This window comes from Syzygium oleosum, unplaced genomic scaffold (genome assembly GCF_021117445.2).
Source record: "Syzygium oleosum isolate NSW1041296 unplaced genomic scaffold, Sole_v2.1 Sole_v2.15, whole genome shotgun sequence".
NCBI lineage: Eukaryota > Viridiplantae > Streptophyta > Magnoliopsida > Myrtales > Myrtaceae > Syzygium > Syzygium oleosum.
This window is the reverse complement of record NW_026607499.1, coordinates 3129871-3148777: the sequence shown is the minus strand read 5'-3', so window position 1 is coordinate 3148777 and position 18907 is coordinate 3129871. Positions and strand designations below refer to the sequence as shown.

Here is an 18907-nt window from a genome sequence, read left to right as displayed (position 1 = left end):
TCAATTCTTACGGTTCCACATACAACAATTATACTAAACAACATATGGCAGACAAAGGCGGCAAACATTTCCTAGAGTTTGTTTGAACTCTTAAAATTTCCAGTGATGCCGAGTTCGGTGACGCGAGCTCATAAGAAGCAAATGGGGCATCCAAGTGATTAAATGAAGATTAGGCCACCCACCATGGTTGGTCTTGCAATCTTACGTTTTCTTCTTCACACTGTTTTGCCAGTAACATTTCACAATCACCACAACTCAACTCAGTCCACACAGATTCACAACATCAGAAAATGAAAAACCAGTATCAAAACTGGCAAGAGACTGCTGTAAAATTTCTGTTTTTCCATTTTTCAAATGATACACATGAAAGTCGTGATGGATTCACAAAAAACCGCATGAACCTCATCAATTTTAACTCTCTCATCCATGAAACTGGTACACGAGATCCAGAGCCCTCAATCTAGTGCCGTGGGGATCGTAACCCGGAAACCCATCGCCCCCGCCAGCCCGCCCCTCCTCGGCGGCCACGGCGGAAGACGGCGAGAGCGGCCGCTTGGGCCTCTTGTTCTTGATGAAGCAGTTCCTCATCCTCTCCTCCACCCGGTCGATCGTGGCCTTGGAATTCTCCTCGGCCTCGCCGCCGCCGTCGTCGTCCCCCACTTGCATTGGCTCGGCGGCGCCGGTGGCGGAAGAGAAGGAGTTCTCGGCGGCGGAGGCGGGAGGGGCGGGTGGGGGAGGGGGAGGCGAGGGGAGGAGGTGGGCGGAGGAGGAGAGGAAGGAGGAGAGGAGGAGCTGGGACTGGTGGAGGGAGGAGTGGATGTGGAGGAGGTGGGCGGGGTCGGCGGCGGAGGCGAGTTGCTTGGCCATGAAGGTGGCTTGCTCTAGGGATTGTATCAGCTCCGCCACTGACACTGCTGCTGCTTCTTCTTCTTCTCCCATGTTCATGTTGTAGTCCATCCTCTGTATCTCTCTAACGGAGTCGTATGAAGATTGTTGGGGTTTTCTGTTGTGTCGGAAGCGGTGCTTTTATTTGGTCCATCAGAACGTCTAAAACATCCCTCAATTGATTTCTTCCCCTTTTTTTTTGAACTATTTGAAATAAGAATTTTGTTCACAAGCATTTTAAAAATATTTTGTTATACACCCAATTAAAAAATTATAATTTTGAATGCACTGTCTCTCTTATGTTAAGGCATAAAAGCTGCATTGCAAGTTGAGACTGTGCTTAGATCGTTGGAGCTCCAAATCAATCGTACAAAGAAACTGTTTAGAAAGAAGTCTTGGGAGAGAATGCTTTCTATTATTTAATTATTTGGATGGATACGATTTTGCGGAGAGTAACCTATTTATACAAGGACTCCTCTCGTTACGACCGTTGAGGGGCATTTGATTCGGCCGTGGAGATTACATATTCCCATCTCCCAACTACCGGCATTTATGCCGAGAATTCTCTAGAACTAGGTATATTTACCGTATCATCCATCCCTAAGAATGTTCCGGAAGCTCGAAGGGATTTGTATCGGTCTTCTTTGATCATGCATGATCCTTGATGCATGGAAATCTCGGAACCGTGACACAAGTCTGAAATATTTTGTTATCAAACTTACTTCAAAAGTACCCTAGAAATACTCGTTGACAAGATTTGTTTAAGCATACTTAATAGTGCTCTAGCTCCCCATGTTCGTCAAGCGGGTGCTTCTTCGATCTTGAAGGAACCTACTCTTCGAAAACGTGAGGAGAGGATGAGAGATTTGCTTCATGGAGAGGATCATATCCAATCCTTTTCTCGGGCTTCCAGTCACCAAGTCGAGTGCTTGGTGTGGTTATAAGTAGGGGTGTCAGAACCGAACCGAAAAACCGAATCGAGATACGAACCGAACCGAACCGAAAATTTTGTGCATTTCGGTTCGGTTCGGTTTTTGGTTCGGATACACAAAAGAAACCGTTATTTTTCTTTCAGTTCGGTTTATTTTGGTTTGGTTCGGATCAAACCGAAACCGAACTGAAAATAACCTACGGTTTTTACCCTAAAGCTAAAAGGGCTAAAACCACAAAGGGCTAAATCCTCTCTCTCGCTCCCTCGGCACTACTCAGCTCAGCCCCTCTCTCCGCCGTGCTGGCACCTAATCGCTGTGGCCGTGCGGCATTCTGCAATGGCGGCCACACGGCGAAGAGCCGGCGAAGATCTAGCAAAAGTGGCGCTCGAACAAGCGAGATTCTGCAGTTCCAGTGATCGACAAGGAGAACTCAGACGAAATGGCTCGGATTCAAGGCGGATGCCACGTGGGTTCACGAGCGCAGTTGGGAAAAGTTGTTGTTCTGGTCGATCCGTGCTCATATCTTACCTCGTTCGCATCGGAGTGTGCGTGCATCGGTTTCGATTTTGGCGACGACTACCACAGCGAATCTCGGACACCCATATGAAAAAATAGAGCACCCTAAAAACAGAAATACCCAATAAGATTTATCCTAGAACCAGCACGAGAAAGCAAGGGCAGGCAAAGGCCGGTGGAGGGATCAAGTGACGGAGAGACCCATCTTGAGAAGAATCAAGATTTGCCAAGCGCGAGAGCGTGCGAGCATGGGGAGACAGATGATGAAGAGGAGGAAACAGAGGAAGTGGTGGTGGTGCCTCTTCGGCTTCCCTTTTCTTGCTTTGCTTTCTCGCTTGCGTCACTAGGGGTACCGAAGAAAAAAGAAAAAAGAAAAAAGAGGAGGGGGCTGTGAGAGAGAGAAGTGGGCGAAAGCAACTGGGTCTGAATGCCCTCCTCCGCCTCTCCACACTTTCAGAAAAAATAATAGAAAACCGAAAATTGAACCGAACCGAACCAAACCAATTTTTTGGTTCGGTTCATATTCGGTTCGAGCAAAATTCGGTTCGGTTCAAGGTTGTACCCTTAACGGTTCGGTTCGGTTCGGTTTTTCAAAAAAACCGAACCGAACCGAACCATTTACACCCCTAGTTATAAGTGTGCTCTTCACGATGAAAATGGAAATTTTTTTTTTTTTTATGTTCTATCTCTCATACGATATAACTATTTATTTGAAACATTCACTTCTATTGAATCATAGCCGTCGGGTTATGTCTTGTGCCGTTATGCAATCAGTAATATCATTCATATAATTTGGGAGCCGAAAGAAATTGAAAGTTACAGCTTATGAATATTAGAAGAGAGAAGGAACTTCAATTTGCATCACTACACCAGCCTCGAGTTTGACTTCTCATAAGGGAGAGCACATGTAAACTAATTTATATCTACCCAAAAAACAAATTATTTCTCCCAATTATTTTTAGGTGGCTCAAATGGTAGAAGCAAATAAATTCTCGGAAAGCTCTAAAATCCATACAAAGAACTAAAACAATCCAGTGAGATGAATGCATTCCAAGTGAAATTTATGGGAAAACAATGTCAACGGATACAAGATCCCTCTTAGAACTCCCATGATAGACATAACCAATCACTTTGTAAGTCAGAGAACACAAAAAAGAGTGGCCATTAAGAGATATCCAGCAGCAATGCAGCTGCTCGAGAGCAAAACATCCATCATTCTTCGCCACCACGGATGACAGATTCCATTTCAAAGTTGAACTCAAACCACAAACTCAAACTCGTCACTCAGATGAATCATAGGGACATCATAAGAATACCGACGGAGCAACCGGATCATGAGTCGGAAGAACACTCCTCCAGTGCGGTCCGGACAGGAACGTGGATGTCCTTGTACAAACACACATAGGGCGCGTCGCAGCCGACGTAAGGCCCTGTCCAACTTGCATTATCGATGTAGCTCGCGTCCCAAATAGATGCATACAGGAACATTGGCTTATCCGGGAAATTCTCCCCCTCCTTTCTCTCAACTCTCCTCACCAACTTTCCGTCAATAACCCACTCAATATACTCTTTATCCCACTTGATCGCGTATTCGTGAAACCCATCAGAACAGTCAAATCCCAGATCATGTATCTCCTCCCTGTTGCCAGTACCTGTGTCATGGATCTCAAATTGCATCAACAATTCTTGACTTGACTGACTTCAGATAAATGATGAACTTTAGAGGCAGATACAGGAAGAGTAGACACTCTTAGTGCAGATCAATAGTCAGTAGACATAAGCATGACTTACTAGATATGCACAAGCATTTACTAATCTAGCTCCGGTGCAGACGTATATTAACCGCTTGAACAATATACATTCATTCCCATGTTACAGGATATTAGCAGTGCCTACAAATTTGCAAATCATGCTTATGTATCAAGTTTGGCTGTATGAGATGACCCGAGAATCTAACTCTGTTAAGTACAGATCCGACTTTGCAGAGCCGTGTACCTATTCTTTAGTATAATCAGGATGAAACTTCTCTGAAACATCGTACAGATAGCTAACATATCTTTTAGCAAACTCCGTTCAGCATCGATCGATTAGATTATTTTCAACATCTAAATGGATGATTCTTCCCTGTTTTTTCGAATGCAAGCTCAAAATTTTCAGTATTCGCGACGTGCACTTTCAACTTCTTTAACCCAAAAGCATGTCCAAATGCTTCGAGCCACCATGAATTGACAAATTGATCCAAGAAAGGAAAGTCGTGCTCACGTCAAAATGTGAACTTTCTCCACACCTATCCCCCTGAATGAGCAAGTAACGAATCCATTGCCAACCCTATCAGCACAAGCTCTGAATCCACAACCAGAAATATGGGAAATCGAAGAAATGTATACCGGCATTGAACCGTCACCAATGACACTCCCACAATTCAGAAACCACACAAGTAAAACAGCTAAAAGCTTTAAACAAAGCAAAACAGAAGGAAAGCTAAAGGTCTCTGCTTTAATGTCTCGAACCTGCGGTGAAATAATTGGTCTGAACAATGGTCATATCCTTGCCGAGGAACTCGAAGTCGATCTCGTCCTGCGACTTGTCGCCTTCGAGGGAGGAGAGGTAGAGGTTGAAGTTGAGGCCGCTGGTGTTGCCCCTGGGGCACTGGATGAGGGCGCTGAAGGTGCCGTACCGGAAGCGGGCGGTGGTGCGCCACCGGGCGCCGCCGCGGTGGTCGAAGGTGAGGGCGATGGAGTTGGAGGCGGGGCAGTGGTCGCAGGCCTCCGGGGTGTAGTCGACGGCGATCTGCTTCAGGGGCTGGGTCTCGTGGTGGAGCGATGGATCCGCCATGGGCGGTGGTTGACCTTTTCGCTTTGTCTTTTGCGGAGACTGAAAGACTGAAGAGAGAGAGAGAGAGAGAGAGAGAAAGGGGTTGAAGAAGATGGCGTTGTGATTCGCTGCCCGGAGGTGATGAAGGTTGGGATAGCGTCAAAATAGATGGATCGGGTCGGGTCGGATCGGGTTTGATTTGGATCGAAAACGATCCGATCCAGATTGACCTGATTAACCCATTTTTGATCCATTCATATGCAATATAAATTTAGTGGCACATACCCGATCATAATTAACTCAGCTTAAACTCTTCGTGTGCATTTTTTTTTTGTCGAAATGTGTATACGATATTTGCATAAACACTATAAGATGATAAAGAATTGGCTTTTAACATTGCACAAAGTTTTAATGTTTGTGTTGATTTACAACGAAGAATAAGAGGAAGTTAGTACTTAGTAGTAAGTTTTTAATATTAGAGCAACAAATAATGCAGTGAAATTGAAATTTTAGTGAAATGTAAGATATTGAAGAAGATGATTTATGCTAATCATGAATTGTAATGATAAGAACTAAGATTAGAATATTGCATAAAATAAACTCTAATAATTAACAATGAAACTTACAAGATTGATGAAAATAAAAAAAAAAAATTATTGAAATGCATAGCCGTTTTCATTTATCGACTTATTTTTCGAGTCAAGCCGTAAATTGAAAGAAAGATTTGATCCGGGCTTCTTTTGTAAGATGCAGGGCTAGAATTGCATGTAAACGATTACCCAAGCCCGAGAAGTCCACGAGGAGTCCAAGACCATCGACTGAGAAGTTGTAGTCCGTTTTACAAGGGCCCAATTCCCTAAAAAACCCTCAACTTTAGCCTTTATCCCAATTATATCCTAAACCTTTTTTTATCTCATAAAAAACCCCAAACTTTCGCTTTTGTCCCAAATCTACCCCATTAACTTTTCGTCCAATCTTTTAATATTATTTTTTATTTTTCGAATTTTTTTATTTTTTATTTTCTTTTCTTTTTCCTTTCCTTTTTGTTTTGTTTCACTTTCAACCTCTGGCCGGCGAGGTCGGCCGCTGGTGAGGCTCGGCCTCGCCGGCGTTGGGCGAGGCCGACCTCGCCAATAGCCGGTGGGGCCGAGCCTCGCCCGTGCGAGGCTCGGCCCGCCCGACAACCCGGCGAGCCGTGTCGGCCACGCCGAGTTGCTCGAGCCCGCCGACCTCGTGAGGTCGGCCCCGCGGCGGGCGACCGGCCTCGGCCTGAGATCCGGCGACGGGTTCGGCCAAGCCACGCCCGGCCCCGGCGAGGCTCGAGCCTCGCCCGGCCACGGCGAGGAGCGAGGCTCGGCCACGCCGGCCGCCGCCTGATTAGCGGGTCGGCCGAGGCTAAACCTCGCCGGCTTTGGTGAGGCCGAAGCCTTGCCGCCTCTGGCAGGCTCGTGAGCTACATACGGCGAGATGGCGGAGGCTCGGCCTTCGCCCGGCTAGCATTGCGAGGCTCAGCCTCGCCCGGTGTTGGCCGACGGCCGAGCCTCGCCCGGATTGCTGCGTGGCGAGGGCCCGAGCTAAGCGGCGGGCTCGGCCAAGCCTCGGGCGAGGGCTCGGCCTACGCCATGGCTTGGCGAGGCTCGGCTCTCAGGCGTTCTTGGGTGGTAGGCCGACCTCGCCGGTTGCTTGGGGTGGCAGAGCTACTCGCCAATGATGCGGCGAGGCTCGAGCCACGCCGGCCACGCGGCTAGGCTCGGCCCAGTCGGCTATTAGCGAGGCGGGCCTCGCCCGATTCCGGCGGGCCGAGCCTCGCGCATCCGGGCGAGGCCAGCCTCGCCGTGGTGCGGGTGAGGTCGGCCTCCGCCGCATTGCGAGGTCGGCCTCGCCCAGCGCGCCGACGGGCCGAGCCTCGCCGTGGCGGCGAGGCTCGGCCCCGCCGGCCATTGACGAGGTCGGCTCGCCCGCCCGGGCCGAGCCTCGGTTCGGCTCGCCCGCTGCCAGGCTCGGGCCGCGCCCGCCGTGGCCGGCGAGGCTCGGCCCGCCGCGGCTATTGGCGAGGTCGGCCTCGCCAACGCCGACTGGCCGGGCCTCGCCCGGCGGCGGCGGGGCCGACCTCGCCAACCCGAGGGTTGAAGGTGAAACAAAAAAAAAAAAAAGAAAAGGAAAAGAAAAGAAAAAAAAAAAAAAATTCGAAAAATAAAAAAAAAATAATATTAAAAAATTGGACGAAAAGTTAATGGGGTAGATTTGGGACAAAAGTGAAAGTTTGGGGTTTTTTATGAGATAAAAAAAATTGGGATATAATTGGGACAAAGGCAAAAGTTGAGGGTTTTTTAGGGAATTGGGCCTTTTACAAGACATAGAAGCTACAAAACAACTAGTTTTTCAAGGAAAACTGATCCAAAAAGTTCTAAATTTAGGGGGTCAATTTAATTATAAACCTTTCAATTGTATCAATTTAGTCCTAAATATTTTGACGATTTTGCCAATGTAATTATTCCGGTTAAATATCCAAATAATAGTTTTGGGACTAAATTGGCAAGTCTTCAAAATGTTTATGACTAAATTAAAAGTTTTATAACTCAATTGGTAAATCGTCAAAATGTTTATGATTAATTTGATACAATTGAAATGTTTAAAACTGAATTGACCGCTATGCAAAAGGTTTAGGACTTCTTGGATAATTATCCCAGTTTTGCAACTAAACTAAACATGTATGAAGATGTGATCAAGTGAGAGTATGACTATATCTAGGGAGACAAAGGCGTATCCGCCGAGTATTCGGATCATACGAGATGGGTTTTTCCAACTCGGAAGTTTTGACTTGCATGTATCGTCGATAATGTTGTTCGACATGTCCTAAAAATATCCATCGATACGAACGTGTCATATCAAAATTAACAAACTGCGCGTGTTTTACGATCTAAGGTTTTGCTTTACAAAATATATGACATATCGAGCATGCTCTTTGTGATAGGTTTCACTTGTTTAGAGGATGACAATTGAGCTAGATAATTCTCTAGTTCTCCCACTTTTTTACTATGTAAGCACTTGCCACTAGCTTTATTAGCTAAGCATGCATCTACACAAAATCTTTTTTTTTTTATGACGAAGCCGACCACGTTAGGTAGGTAAATCCAAAACCCGTGAAATACCCCCCACTAACCTCATAAGTCAGATAAAACCCGAGCTAAGGGTGTGTTTGTTTCGCAGAAAACTCAATGATAAAGGAAAATGCTTTCCGAGAAAGCATTTTCCAGAAATACAGTTAGTTTTCCTACGTTTGATGATATGTGATCGAAAATGTTTTCTGGCGTTTGCATATCATTTGGAAAATGATTTCAATCTCATGATTTTATCTCAGACAAAAAAAAAATTCAATTATTTAAATATTTTTTAAAAAAATCGATTTTTTAATTATTTTTTCTTTTTCCTTTTCTTTTTTGAAAAAACTCGAATATTTAATTATTTTTATTTTATTTTTTTCTCTTTTCTCTTTTCTTTTTTCTGTTCTTTCCTTTTCTTTTCCTCCTACCTTTGCCGTGACCGAGCGGTGACGGCCACAGGTGAGCTCGAGCTCGCTAGGATCGGCCGAGCTCAAGCTCGCTGGCCTCAAGCTTGCCGGGATCTGGCGAACCTTGAGCTCGCGCGAGGCTAGCGAGGTCTCACCGCAAAGTCGAGGCTTGCCGGCGCAAGGTCGGCGAGCTTGGGCTCGCCAAATCCCAGCCAGCCTCGACCTCGCGCCTGCGAGGCTAGTCGAGGCTCGCCGGCGCGAGGTCAGGGCTCGCACAAGGCTAGCGAGTCGCCGGCCCTACCCGTGGCCAGTCACCAGCAGTCGCCAAGGCCGGCGACCGGCGGAGGGAGGAAGAAGGAAAAAGGAAGAGAAAAGAAAAAAAGAAAGAAAAGAAAAGAAAAAAAAGAAGAGGAAAAGAAAAAACAAGAAAAAATAAAATATTAACAAAATCAATATAAGTAATTCCGGAAAGTGTTTTTACCTTCTTAGATTAGGAAATTCACTTTCCTAATTTTATATATGAAAGTTTTCCTTGACCGGAAAGTATTTTCGGTTGGCTAATCATTTTTCGTGAATCAAACGGGTGAAAGTCCGAAAACGGATTCCGAGAAAACACTTTTTCTCAAACAAACACACCCTAAATTCAGATAATCCAAACTTAAAATTGTCTGCACTTAGTGGCGTGGGAATCATACTTTTGTTGTGCGTCTATCCACACACTAACGAAAGTCCGCTCCTTAGTGATGTTATTTTGTAAGTCATTTGTTTAAATCAAAACCGTTTCCAGAAAATTGTTTTCCAACTTTTTGGTATTTGGACGGTGGAAAACTAATTGATCTACGGAAAATATTTTCTAATGAGCTGAAAACAACAAGCTTAGGTCGAGAGAAAACGACTTCTCCTTCTAGCAAGAAAGAAATCACCTTTCCCAAATCATCAAACAAATAAAAACTAATCATTTTTCTTAAAAAATAATTCTCATGAAAAACAATTTCATTTATCATGAAATTTTCAGTCAACTTATCATTATCGTACCCTAAATTATCATTGAATCCCAAAAACCGAAAAAGGGTTGGCCACTTCCTATACAAGCCGAAATCCAACATACAAGTCCCACCACGAACTCTCAACACCTAAGGACCAACAGGTCCAAGTCCAACCCAACCCTAGGCAAAAAAGTTTATCCAGGTCATCTCACATTTTCAAGAACGCTCAAGCCCAATGTCCCATATTACAACAAGTGCTCCCTCATCATCAGAAACGTCACGATCATGGCTTCAAATGCAGTCTTCACAGAGAGAGAAATTTCAGCAACGACCTTGCTACTAGCTTGAGGTGCGACTTGTTCATGAAGCAGTAGTCTGTTTTTTTCCCTCCAAATGTAATACGCTGTCGAATTCCAAGCAAGCTTCATTAGTTTAACCTTCAAGCTTGTGCCCTTCAATACAGAAAGAGCCCTGGAAAAATCAAGATTCCACCCTTCAGCTTGTCTGTGAGAATTGACTGGGCTGAGAGAACTCTCTCCCCATATCTGCCTTGGGAAAGAACGTTTAAAGAACCGATGCTCTTGTGGTTCGGCTTCCTAATCACACGAGTCGCATATCTCATCGACAGGACAGCGCATCTCTCTTCTGTCTTGAGTCTGCAACTTATTTAGTATAACAAGCCAAATAATGAAGCCATGCTTTAGAATGTTGGGCCTAAACCGAATAAGCTTATGCCATTGAACCTTGACATCCTGAGGTCTGAGCAACTCCCGTGCTTCTTTCTTATTGAACTTCCCATACTAAGATACAAGAAATCTTACCTCATCCTCCTCGACATCTCTAGGAAAGAACTCACCCCATAGAACCACCTGAACAGCAAGCAAATGATTAGCGGAGAGGGCCAACACCACTCATTGCCATCAATAACTGCAGAGACCTTGGCATTCTTATTGGTGTTAGAATCACAACTGATCCTAGAATAATATCTTTCCAGTAAAACCTCCCATAGGATGCTAGTTATCTAACCACAAAAATTTAGATTCACCATCCCCCACAATGTATTTAAATGTAGATTCTCCATTCCTCCAATCATAACTACCGCTGTTTTGCTTCCACCTGCCGAATACTGTTTCCTCTCAACAGACAACAATGCATCCAAGCCACCCACAATGATCTAGATTGAAGCAATACATTCCAAAGTTTCCTCAATATACAAGTGGAGTTCCCAGCCAAAGATTCTCAGTCCCGAGCCTCCCTCATATTTAGGTAAAGAAACATGCTTCCAGACAACCTTAGCTCCATGACTGTTACTAAGTGAACCTTTCTAAAGAAAACTCGCTTTCAATGGCTTTTATGATCTTCTCAGGAAGTATAAAGACCTGGCACCAAAAAATTACCGAGCTATACACTGCAGATATATTAATTTGCAGTCAAAATCAATGTGGAAGACGAGTTCAGCAAGATGGCGCGCATTAGTTAACTACACTCACCATAACTGAACTCCTGCCACTCGCAATATTGCAAGGATTCTCTCTCTCTCTCTCTCTCTTCTCTCTCTTCAAAAGTAGAGAGCGAGTCATGATCCTTCACTACTTTTCGCTTCTTTACCATTAAGCCAATCCCATGAGACCGAAGATTCTTTCCTAAAGATGCCTTAACACTATCAACCATACTAAATGGAGGAAATAATTAGGTCTCCTCACTCACTGTGTACCGTTTCCAAGTTCGTATTGGGATTCTCAACGAAATGTGACTCTACCTTTGAGATTCTTAACCTGGATAAAATCAGTAATGCCTGGTCAGCGGTATAAGACTATGTCATTTGATTGGTAACTATCTTGACCAGCCGCATATTATATTCATCGGCATATCGAACTTCAACTCACTTGCTCAACATAAAAGTTAAGCTCGAGACTCGGTCACCAACCAAACAATGTAATCATCGAGAGGTGAAAGATCAAGTTTAGCTAACCAACACTTAGTACTAGACAAGGATCTCTCTCAAACGGATGTGTTAACCACAGGGGAAACATGTCATTGTGCTTATCCAACATAACTATTACTCCCTCCATTTTCTTTCAACCCCCTTCTGTGTTCCTGTCAAGTATCATTAAATGTTCCTCAAAAGCTACTGATGAAACTGCCTCATTGCCACACCAGACAAGATATGCACGTGCGTCCCACCATCCCGCCCGTGCCGCCCAGGGCCAAGACCCCATTAAGCTAATGGTCAAACCCTTAAACTTCCCATTTCAAGAGGAATGTAGATTGTAGGAATCTAATCAAATGCTGCGGTTTGGATGCATGACTATCGTCATAATCCAAAGGGCAAAGGCTTGAATGTCAAGACAAAAAGCTCTTCTACTGGAAACAAAAGAGCTCCTAAAGGCTCCTTGTGCTGATACAAATCAATAATCCACGAGTAATGCCATAATTATGTTCAATTAGTTTAACAATGATTAAGGGCAATTTGCGATCGTAGAAATGAAGCCAACACAAAAGACACCGTACAAAGCTTTTGGAGCCCACAAATCATTCTATCACCAAGAACTACATTCCAACGGTCACCCACACGTCACACCCCCCCAATTAAACTTATCTCCGCTTGTCTTACTAAATTAAACTAATCACTTCAGCCGGATTTAAAATTTTCATATTCAACGTCCCCAATCTATTCTTCATTAACAAGCTGCCAAACCTCGACCGCCTTTTCTCCGTTGGCTTCTCCGTGTATTTTCCGGGGGCGAAGCGGTTTGGGCTCGGCTCCGGCAGGGCTACCGGCCCGAGCCGATGAAAGATCAAATCATTGCGGCATTTTCTCTTCGATTGGTTGGAAAGTGCATGTTTTGGAGGTTTGTGAACTGTATTATAATCGAGTTGATGAGAGAATTGGCAACTAGCGATGTTTGGATGGATGTGAATTAATATCGTATGACGAGGATGATTATCTGAACCAAGAGTTCTTGGAGATATGGTACCTTTCCACGCTCAATTGTGCTTTTAACTTTTCTTGAATATGATCACTAATTGGTAAAAAACAACTTGAGAATTCATATGGACGAGATTAATGTTGATTAATTATTGGGGTTATGCTTTGTAGACTCAGCTGGTTTTTGTGGTCCTAGCCTGATTATTTTGGTATCTAGCTACCTACTAATTAAATAAGGTTTGGCTTATATCATCATAAACTTACACACACAAGGGCAGAAAAATTGATGAATAGAAACACCATTTTGAATTTTGAAACAGTATTTTGAATTCTCTCTACTTCACTTCAACACGAGAGGCACAAAGATGATGTATGTCCTTATATGATTTTAAGACTTTCCATCATTCAACATACTTCTATTTATTGGAGGGGTAATTAAATTTATAACGGATCAATCCAAGTTTCTTGATAAGTACTTTTTCATATGATGGAGTTCAGTTCAGGTAAAAAGATGCACGTTCGGTCATAAAGAATCTCAAATCATCACGAACTACCGAATCAACAGAATTTAAAGCAATGCTACCAAATGTCTTATCGATATCCGTCAATGACGGAACCTGTGTCGCCCCAACTTGAAATATATAAAGCCATACTCTCTCCATCAATGACTTCTTTGTGCCATTCAGAAGTTATCTTGTAACAAATCTCAACGAATCATGTTGTTGTTTTCAACAAATTTTGATTGTGTTTAAAAAATCTTATATACATGTTATTTATATACGAGTTGTGGGTGCTCATAGAGGATGTGGTTGGTGGACTAATTAGCTAGCTCTTTGCTGATTGTATGCACGAAGTGTGAAAACAGACTCGATAACTTAAAGACTCTCATGAATCTCGTGGGAAGAAGTTATATGCAACCAATGGTTTGCAAGGCTACACATGCGCTCAATTATATGTTTACTGACAGATTCATCATTCCAAGATCTCAACCAGCCCCAACCGTACATATATATTTCATCAGATGCCATTAATCTTAAGCCACGTTTGCAGCTAGCTAGTATGATGTAGCTAGCAAGGATCACCTAGAGGGGGGTGAATAGGTGATCTTAAACAATTATTATCAATTTATGCGGAAATGAAATATCACAGTTGAGTCTGAATAAAATTCAGATTCAAAACAGATTATATAGACAGTGCTCTTGATGTGCAGTATGTAAAGTAAGAGATAAGGGATAGAAAAACTGCACACAGATTTATAGCGGTTCGGCTTATAGTAAGCCTACGTCCACTCTCCCACATTGACAGCCTACCGGCTGGATTTCACTATGTAATCAAGAGGAATTACAGATTCTGAATGACAGCACTCTTGTGTGTGATAGAACTTTCTATCTCACACAATCACTTTTACAAAGTGTCCCTCAAGATCTTAATGTTTTGGCTCAAGAAAGACAAGAGAAAGGATCGGAGTATGCTCAGACCTTGGACTTGTTGATTCTTGATTCTGTACTTCCTTCCGCTGCTCGTTGATCTCCTTAAATACTCCTCAACTTCCAAACTAGCCGTTGGACAGCTTTCAGAGGATCATCTTCCAATCTTTACCTTGGACAGATTTTTATAAAAAGGATTGAGTAGCTGTTGGATGACAGATTCTGAATCCCACTGATTCTGGTCGCTCATACAATCAGAATCTTGATTTCCATAAGTAGAGCTTTATCCGTTATAATGCATACTTGTCGTAATGTTTGATTGTCAATCAATTAGACTGAGATTGAGACAATCAAAACTTTCCTTTTGTGAAATCCATACCAGATCACTAGCTGTTATTTTTCGTTCTGAGTTCTGCGTCTGCGTCTACATCTGAATAACTTCTGCGTCTGCGTCTGCATAACTTCTGCGTCTGCGTCTGCATCTTAGAACTAAGATTATGTGGGTCTTCAATAAGATATGAACTTCTTATTTTGCCATCTTGTAAAGTCTGAAAAACTTCCTTCTGAGTTTTCAGAATATATATACATACCTGGAATAAAATAGTTCAGAATAAGTATCAGATTTACAATAACATGGAAGGTTTTGTCAACTTCAAAATCAATAGGAGTCCTCAACATAGTCAAAAGCTATTAATTCGTTTTTATTATATGGTGAGCTCTAAGTCTTACAATCCACAGACTACATTCTGCTGTATTATATTGTGAGCACATATTACTATAAGCATAACAACAGATAGACTCATATAGCTTGGCGTTTTCCTCCACAAGCCGAGAAATGATCCCTTATGTATTGTAGCTCCATTCCTAGCCGAGCTGCTTACGTCCCGCACTCTATGTCTATGCGACCATATTATATAGCAAAACAACAAACTAATAATGGAGACGCGTATATGCTTTACAACACTATTCATCACTTCTTGTAGCTTACCGCACCTCTATATATATACACTCTCGTACACAGACCCACTTAAACTGATCACTTCCCTTACTAAAGCTATAGCGGCCATCTGTCTAAAGGCCCACAAAAGAAAACCCTGACTGCTCTCACCATGGCAGGGTCCGAAACCACCACGAAGAACAACCAGCACCACCATGACAACGACAACAACAACAAAGTCTCCGCCTCCACTGCCACTGCCACCGCGGTTGTCGCGGTGGCCCCACCTTCGAAACCATCATTCAGGCGGTTTGTTGGTGTCAGGCAGAGGCCTTCCGGGAGATGGGTGGCCGAGATCAAGGACTCGTCGCAGCGTGTCCGCCTGTGGCTCGGGACTTATGACACGCCCGAGGAAGCCGCGCGGGCCTACGATGAGGCCGCAAGGGCGCTGCGCGGCGAGAACGCTCGCACCAACTTCGCGGCAGCCCCATCCTCAACGAATCCTAATAATTGCCACCAACCGGACCCGTTATTATCACCTTCTTGTGGGTACACTTCACAGAGTGACTACGCTAGGCATGGCCTGAGCTTCTCGTCGCTCAAGGCCAAGCTGAGCAAGAACCTACAAAGCATCATTGCAAGGAGCTCGGAGAGCAAGTCGTCGAAAAGCCGGGTCAGTGACCACTTCACTTTCGCCAGCATATTCCACTTCAGGGGATACAATCAATACCAAAACCCTAGCGACATCAAGAACATAGAGAAGGTGGTACAGCCAAGCATCGTGGTGCCGTCATCGCACGTTGTGGTCGACCCTGAGAGCCTCTCGTCGTGGGACAGCTCAAGCGTCTCAGACTGCAGCAGCGAATGGGTCGGGTTCCGGACCCCAGGACTCGACTCGGATGGTTCCGAAGTTGGGGAAGCGATCGGCGTGGTGGGCGACCAAGCGTTCTCGGGCTGGATCGATGGCCCAGAATGGAATAATTACAGTGACCCGGGATTGATAAGCGGCGGAGAGCTTTCAAGAAGTAAGAGATTTAAGGTTTCTTCTTCGGTATTGGTTCCTCCAACTTTCAGTGAACCTCCATATGACAACAATGGTGAGAAGTGAAGGGTCATGAATGATAAACATAAGAAGAGGGAGTTGGCACAACTCAAAACAACCTCTGAGCTTTCTCTTTGAATGATGAAGTTATCAGTTTTTCAACTCATGTACAGGAAGGAGAGAGAGAGAGAGGACTTAGAAGTTTTTATGCTCAAAACAAAGCCATGATATATCATATATATACCATAGTTGCAACATCAGAACAGATCAGAAACGAGAGAGCCAAAAAGAGAAATAAATATAAGGAACATCAGAACACTGCTGGTTATCGGTTTCCAGTTTTTTGTGGGAGAAAAGGAGTTGGCCATGTGTATCTCCTCAGAAAAAATGTTTCCAACTTTAGTCTCTCTCTCTTTTTTTTGTCATGTTTCCAACTTTAGTCTACACAGTTAAATATAATCATGCTATAAGTCTTCTATATTGTTGTGTATTTCACAAGCGCTCTAATTTGATTTTAAATTAAATCTTGCCAGATCGAGTATTATGAACTAAATTACTACCCACTATATAAAGCATAAGATGTAGCTGGGCCTTGTATATATAACTTTTCTAAAACTGATAATTTTGGTAAGTTGGGCTCCTGTAGAAAAAAGAAAGTGAGATTTAACATTACTAAGGTTCTTGCGGTTACAAGAAAGAGCATCATTACATCACTGGAAAAAAGTCTATCATTGCTGTAATAGATGTGCTTTGAGAATTGCAAATGATACTAAATTTTTTTTGTTAGCATCTGTTTATAATTAAATTGATTTAGTAAGAATATATTGCAAGCCAATAACTTATATGATTCGGCCACTTAAATATTCAATTTAATCTTGCGGAGTAATCACTAAGACACGAGTTTTTGAATAAATTTTAAGCATCCCTAGCGCTGCTCATATGCTTTCATTTAGAAATTTTGAATGGTTTCATGACTAAAAATCTATCATTCTGTAGATATATATGGAAACTTTCCTGAAATATGTCTTAATGAGTATGGAAGCATTAAAGCAATGCAGCCATTCTCCTATAAAAATGAACTGTATTTTCGTAGTTCATTTTCCATCGTCAGTGGAAAAATGTGATTTTAGGACGTTGGCAGAACTTTATTTTTCCGTTTCTAAAAATATGGCTTTTTCTTTGATGGTAAAATTCAATAAATGTTAATAAATATCGAAAAAACTATGCATAGAAAAAACAACCGGCACCTTTTTTTTTTCAGGTAAATCATTGGTAACTTACCAACGGTTTTATGAAGTTATGGACAGTTTATATTTTGCAAAGTAGCAATTTTTTCACTAACCAACCGACTTTTACTTACATTACTTATATTAATATTTCGAATTTATTAGCTATTATATGAAATTACCAACCTAAATTAAAATGAGTTACTAACTTTTGTCATATTTATACATACTATTTTTTGGGTTACCAACTCTCATTTGAGCTACTTAGTAATAATTAACCTATTAGCACGACTCATCAACTTTCCTCGCATTAAATTTTTCATCTAGTATTGGGTGACCGACTCTAATTAAGTTTCTTACCAATGCTTATTTGATTTTTTATTTTTTATTTTCCAACTTTACTTATTATTTTCAAACTTTTGTGTGCATTTCTTAGCAATGCCTTGAAATTTCCGACTTTTTTAGAAATAACTTGCCTTAACTTAAGTGACTTACTTACTTACCTTAACAAAAAAAAAAACTTAAGTTACTTACCAACTTTTCTCCAATTAAGATACTAACTAGTTTGGGATTACCAACTCATTTGAGTTACTTCGCAATTTTTTCTTTATTACCAATTGTTCTTATCAAGTACCACTTTTTATTTACCTTTTTTAAGAACACCTTACATTTACCAAACTTAAGTGATTCATCAACTTTCTCAGATTAAGTTATCAACAGTTCTGGATTATCAACTTTGAATTGAGTTAGTTACAGATGTTTTCTTTTTATGTTTACTGAATTTTCTATTCGGCTAGTTAATCGGCGAAAAAGTTGGTAAGTAACTCAAATAAAGGCTAATAATGCCATATAACAGTTGGTAAAATGTTTGTAAGAAAGATAAATAAATATTGGTTAATTAGATAAGAGAATGTTTTGTCTTGTTAGAGATAAGAGAAATTGGCAATTCTGAAAAATATATGAACTTGGTAATTAGCTCTTATAGGAGTTGGTAACGCAAAAATAGTTGGTAATTTAATCGTAAAAAGTTCGGTAGCAAATAGAAGTGGTAACTATATGGAAAAGTTGGAAAATATAGAAAAAGAATAAATGTTTGTGAGTAACTCAAATGAGAGTTGGTAACCTAAACTAGTCGGTAAGTTAATCGGAGAAAAATTTGTGAGCTACACCAAAAAGATCAGTAATTTCTCAAAAAAGTTGAAAACTTAAGGTGTTGATAAAAAAAAAAAGTCAATAAAAGTTCAATAAAAGTTCGTAAAAGATAAGAGAATTTTTTTGTCGAAGATAAGAGAAATTTGTAAGTAAAACAAAATAAACCAACTCAAATAAGAGTTGGTAACGTAAAATTAATTAGAAAAAAGGTTAATAAAGGTTGGTAAAAGATAAGAGAACTTTTTTTTATTAAAGATAAGAGAAGTTTGTAAGTATAAAGGATATGTTAACTCATATAAAAGTTGGTAACGCAAAATTAGTTAGTAACTTAATAAAAAAAATAGATAAGATTGATTTCTAGAGGGAAAATTACCATAACAGTCTTAAATTTATTGTAATTGTACCAATTCCGTCCTAAACCTTTTGCATTTGTGCCAATTCAGTCCATCCGGTCAATTTTGGCTGGTTAACGTTGACGTGGATGCCAGCCGATGCTGACGTGGCCATTTTATTTTTTTTTTAAATTTTTTCGAATTTTTTTTTTTTACTT

The 18907-nt window shown here is 42.0% G+C and overlaps 3 protein-coding genes across 3 annotated transcripts; 1 reads left to right on the top strand and 2 right to left on the bottom strand.

Moving 5' to 3' along the window:
* Nucleotides 1-415: 415 nt before the first annotated feature.
* Nucleotides 416-986, bottom strand: LOC115678242 (uncharacterized). The gene has a single exon (XM_030601582.2). It carries the CDS (start codon nt 955-957, stop codon nt 421-423), a length of 537 nt encoding a protein of 178 aa, XP_030457442.1. The 5' UTR covers nt 958-986; the 3' UTR covers nt 416-420.
* A 2369-nt stretch (nt 987-3355) lies between these two features.
* On the bottom strand, nt 3356-5276 carry LOC115678205 (uncharacterized). The gene is made up of 2 exons (XM_030601545.2): nt 4844-5276; nt 3356-3985 (listed from the first exon to the last, which is right to left on the bottom strand). Exons 1-2 carry the CDS (start codon nt 5166-5168, stop codon nt 3666-3668), a joined length of 645 nt encoding a protein of 214 aa, XP_030457405.2. The 5' UTR covers nt 5169-5276; the 3' UTR covers nt 3356-3665.
* A 9833-nt stretch (nt 5277-15109) lies between these two features.
* Nucleotides 15110-16045, top strand: LOC115678226 (ethylene-responsive transcription factor ERF086-like). Its single transcript, XM_030601568.2, has one exon. It carries the CDS (start codon nt 15110-15112, stop codon nt 16043-16045), a length of 936 nt encoding a protein of 311 aa, XP_030457428.2.
* Nucleotides 16046-18907: the final 2862 nt, after the last annotated feature.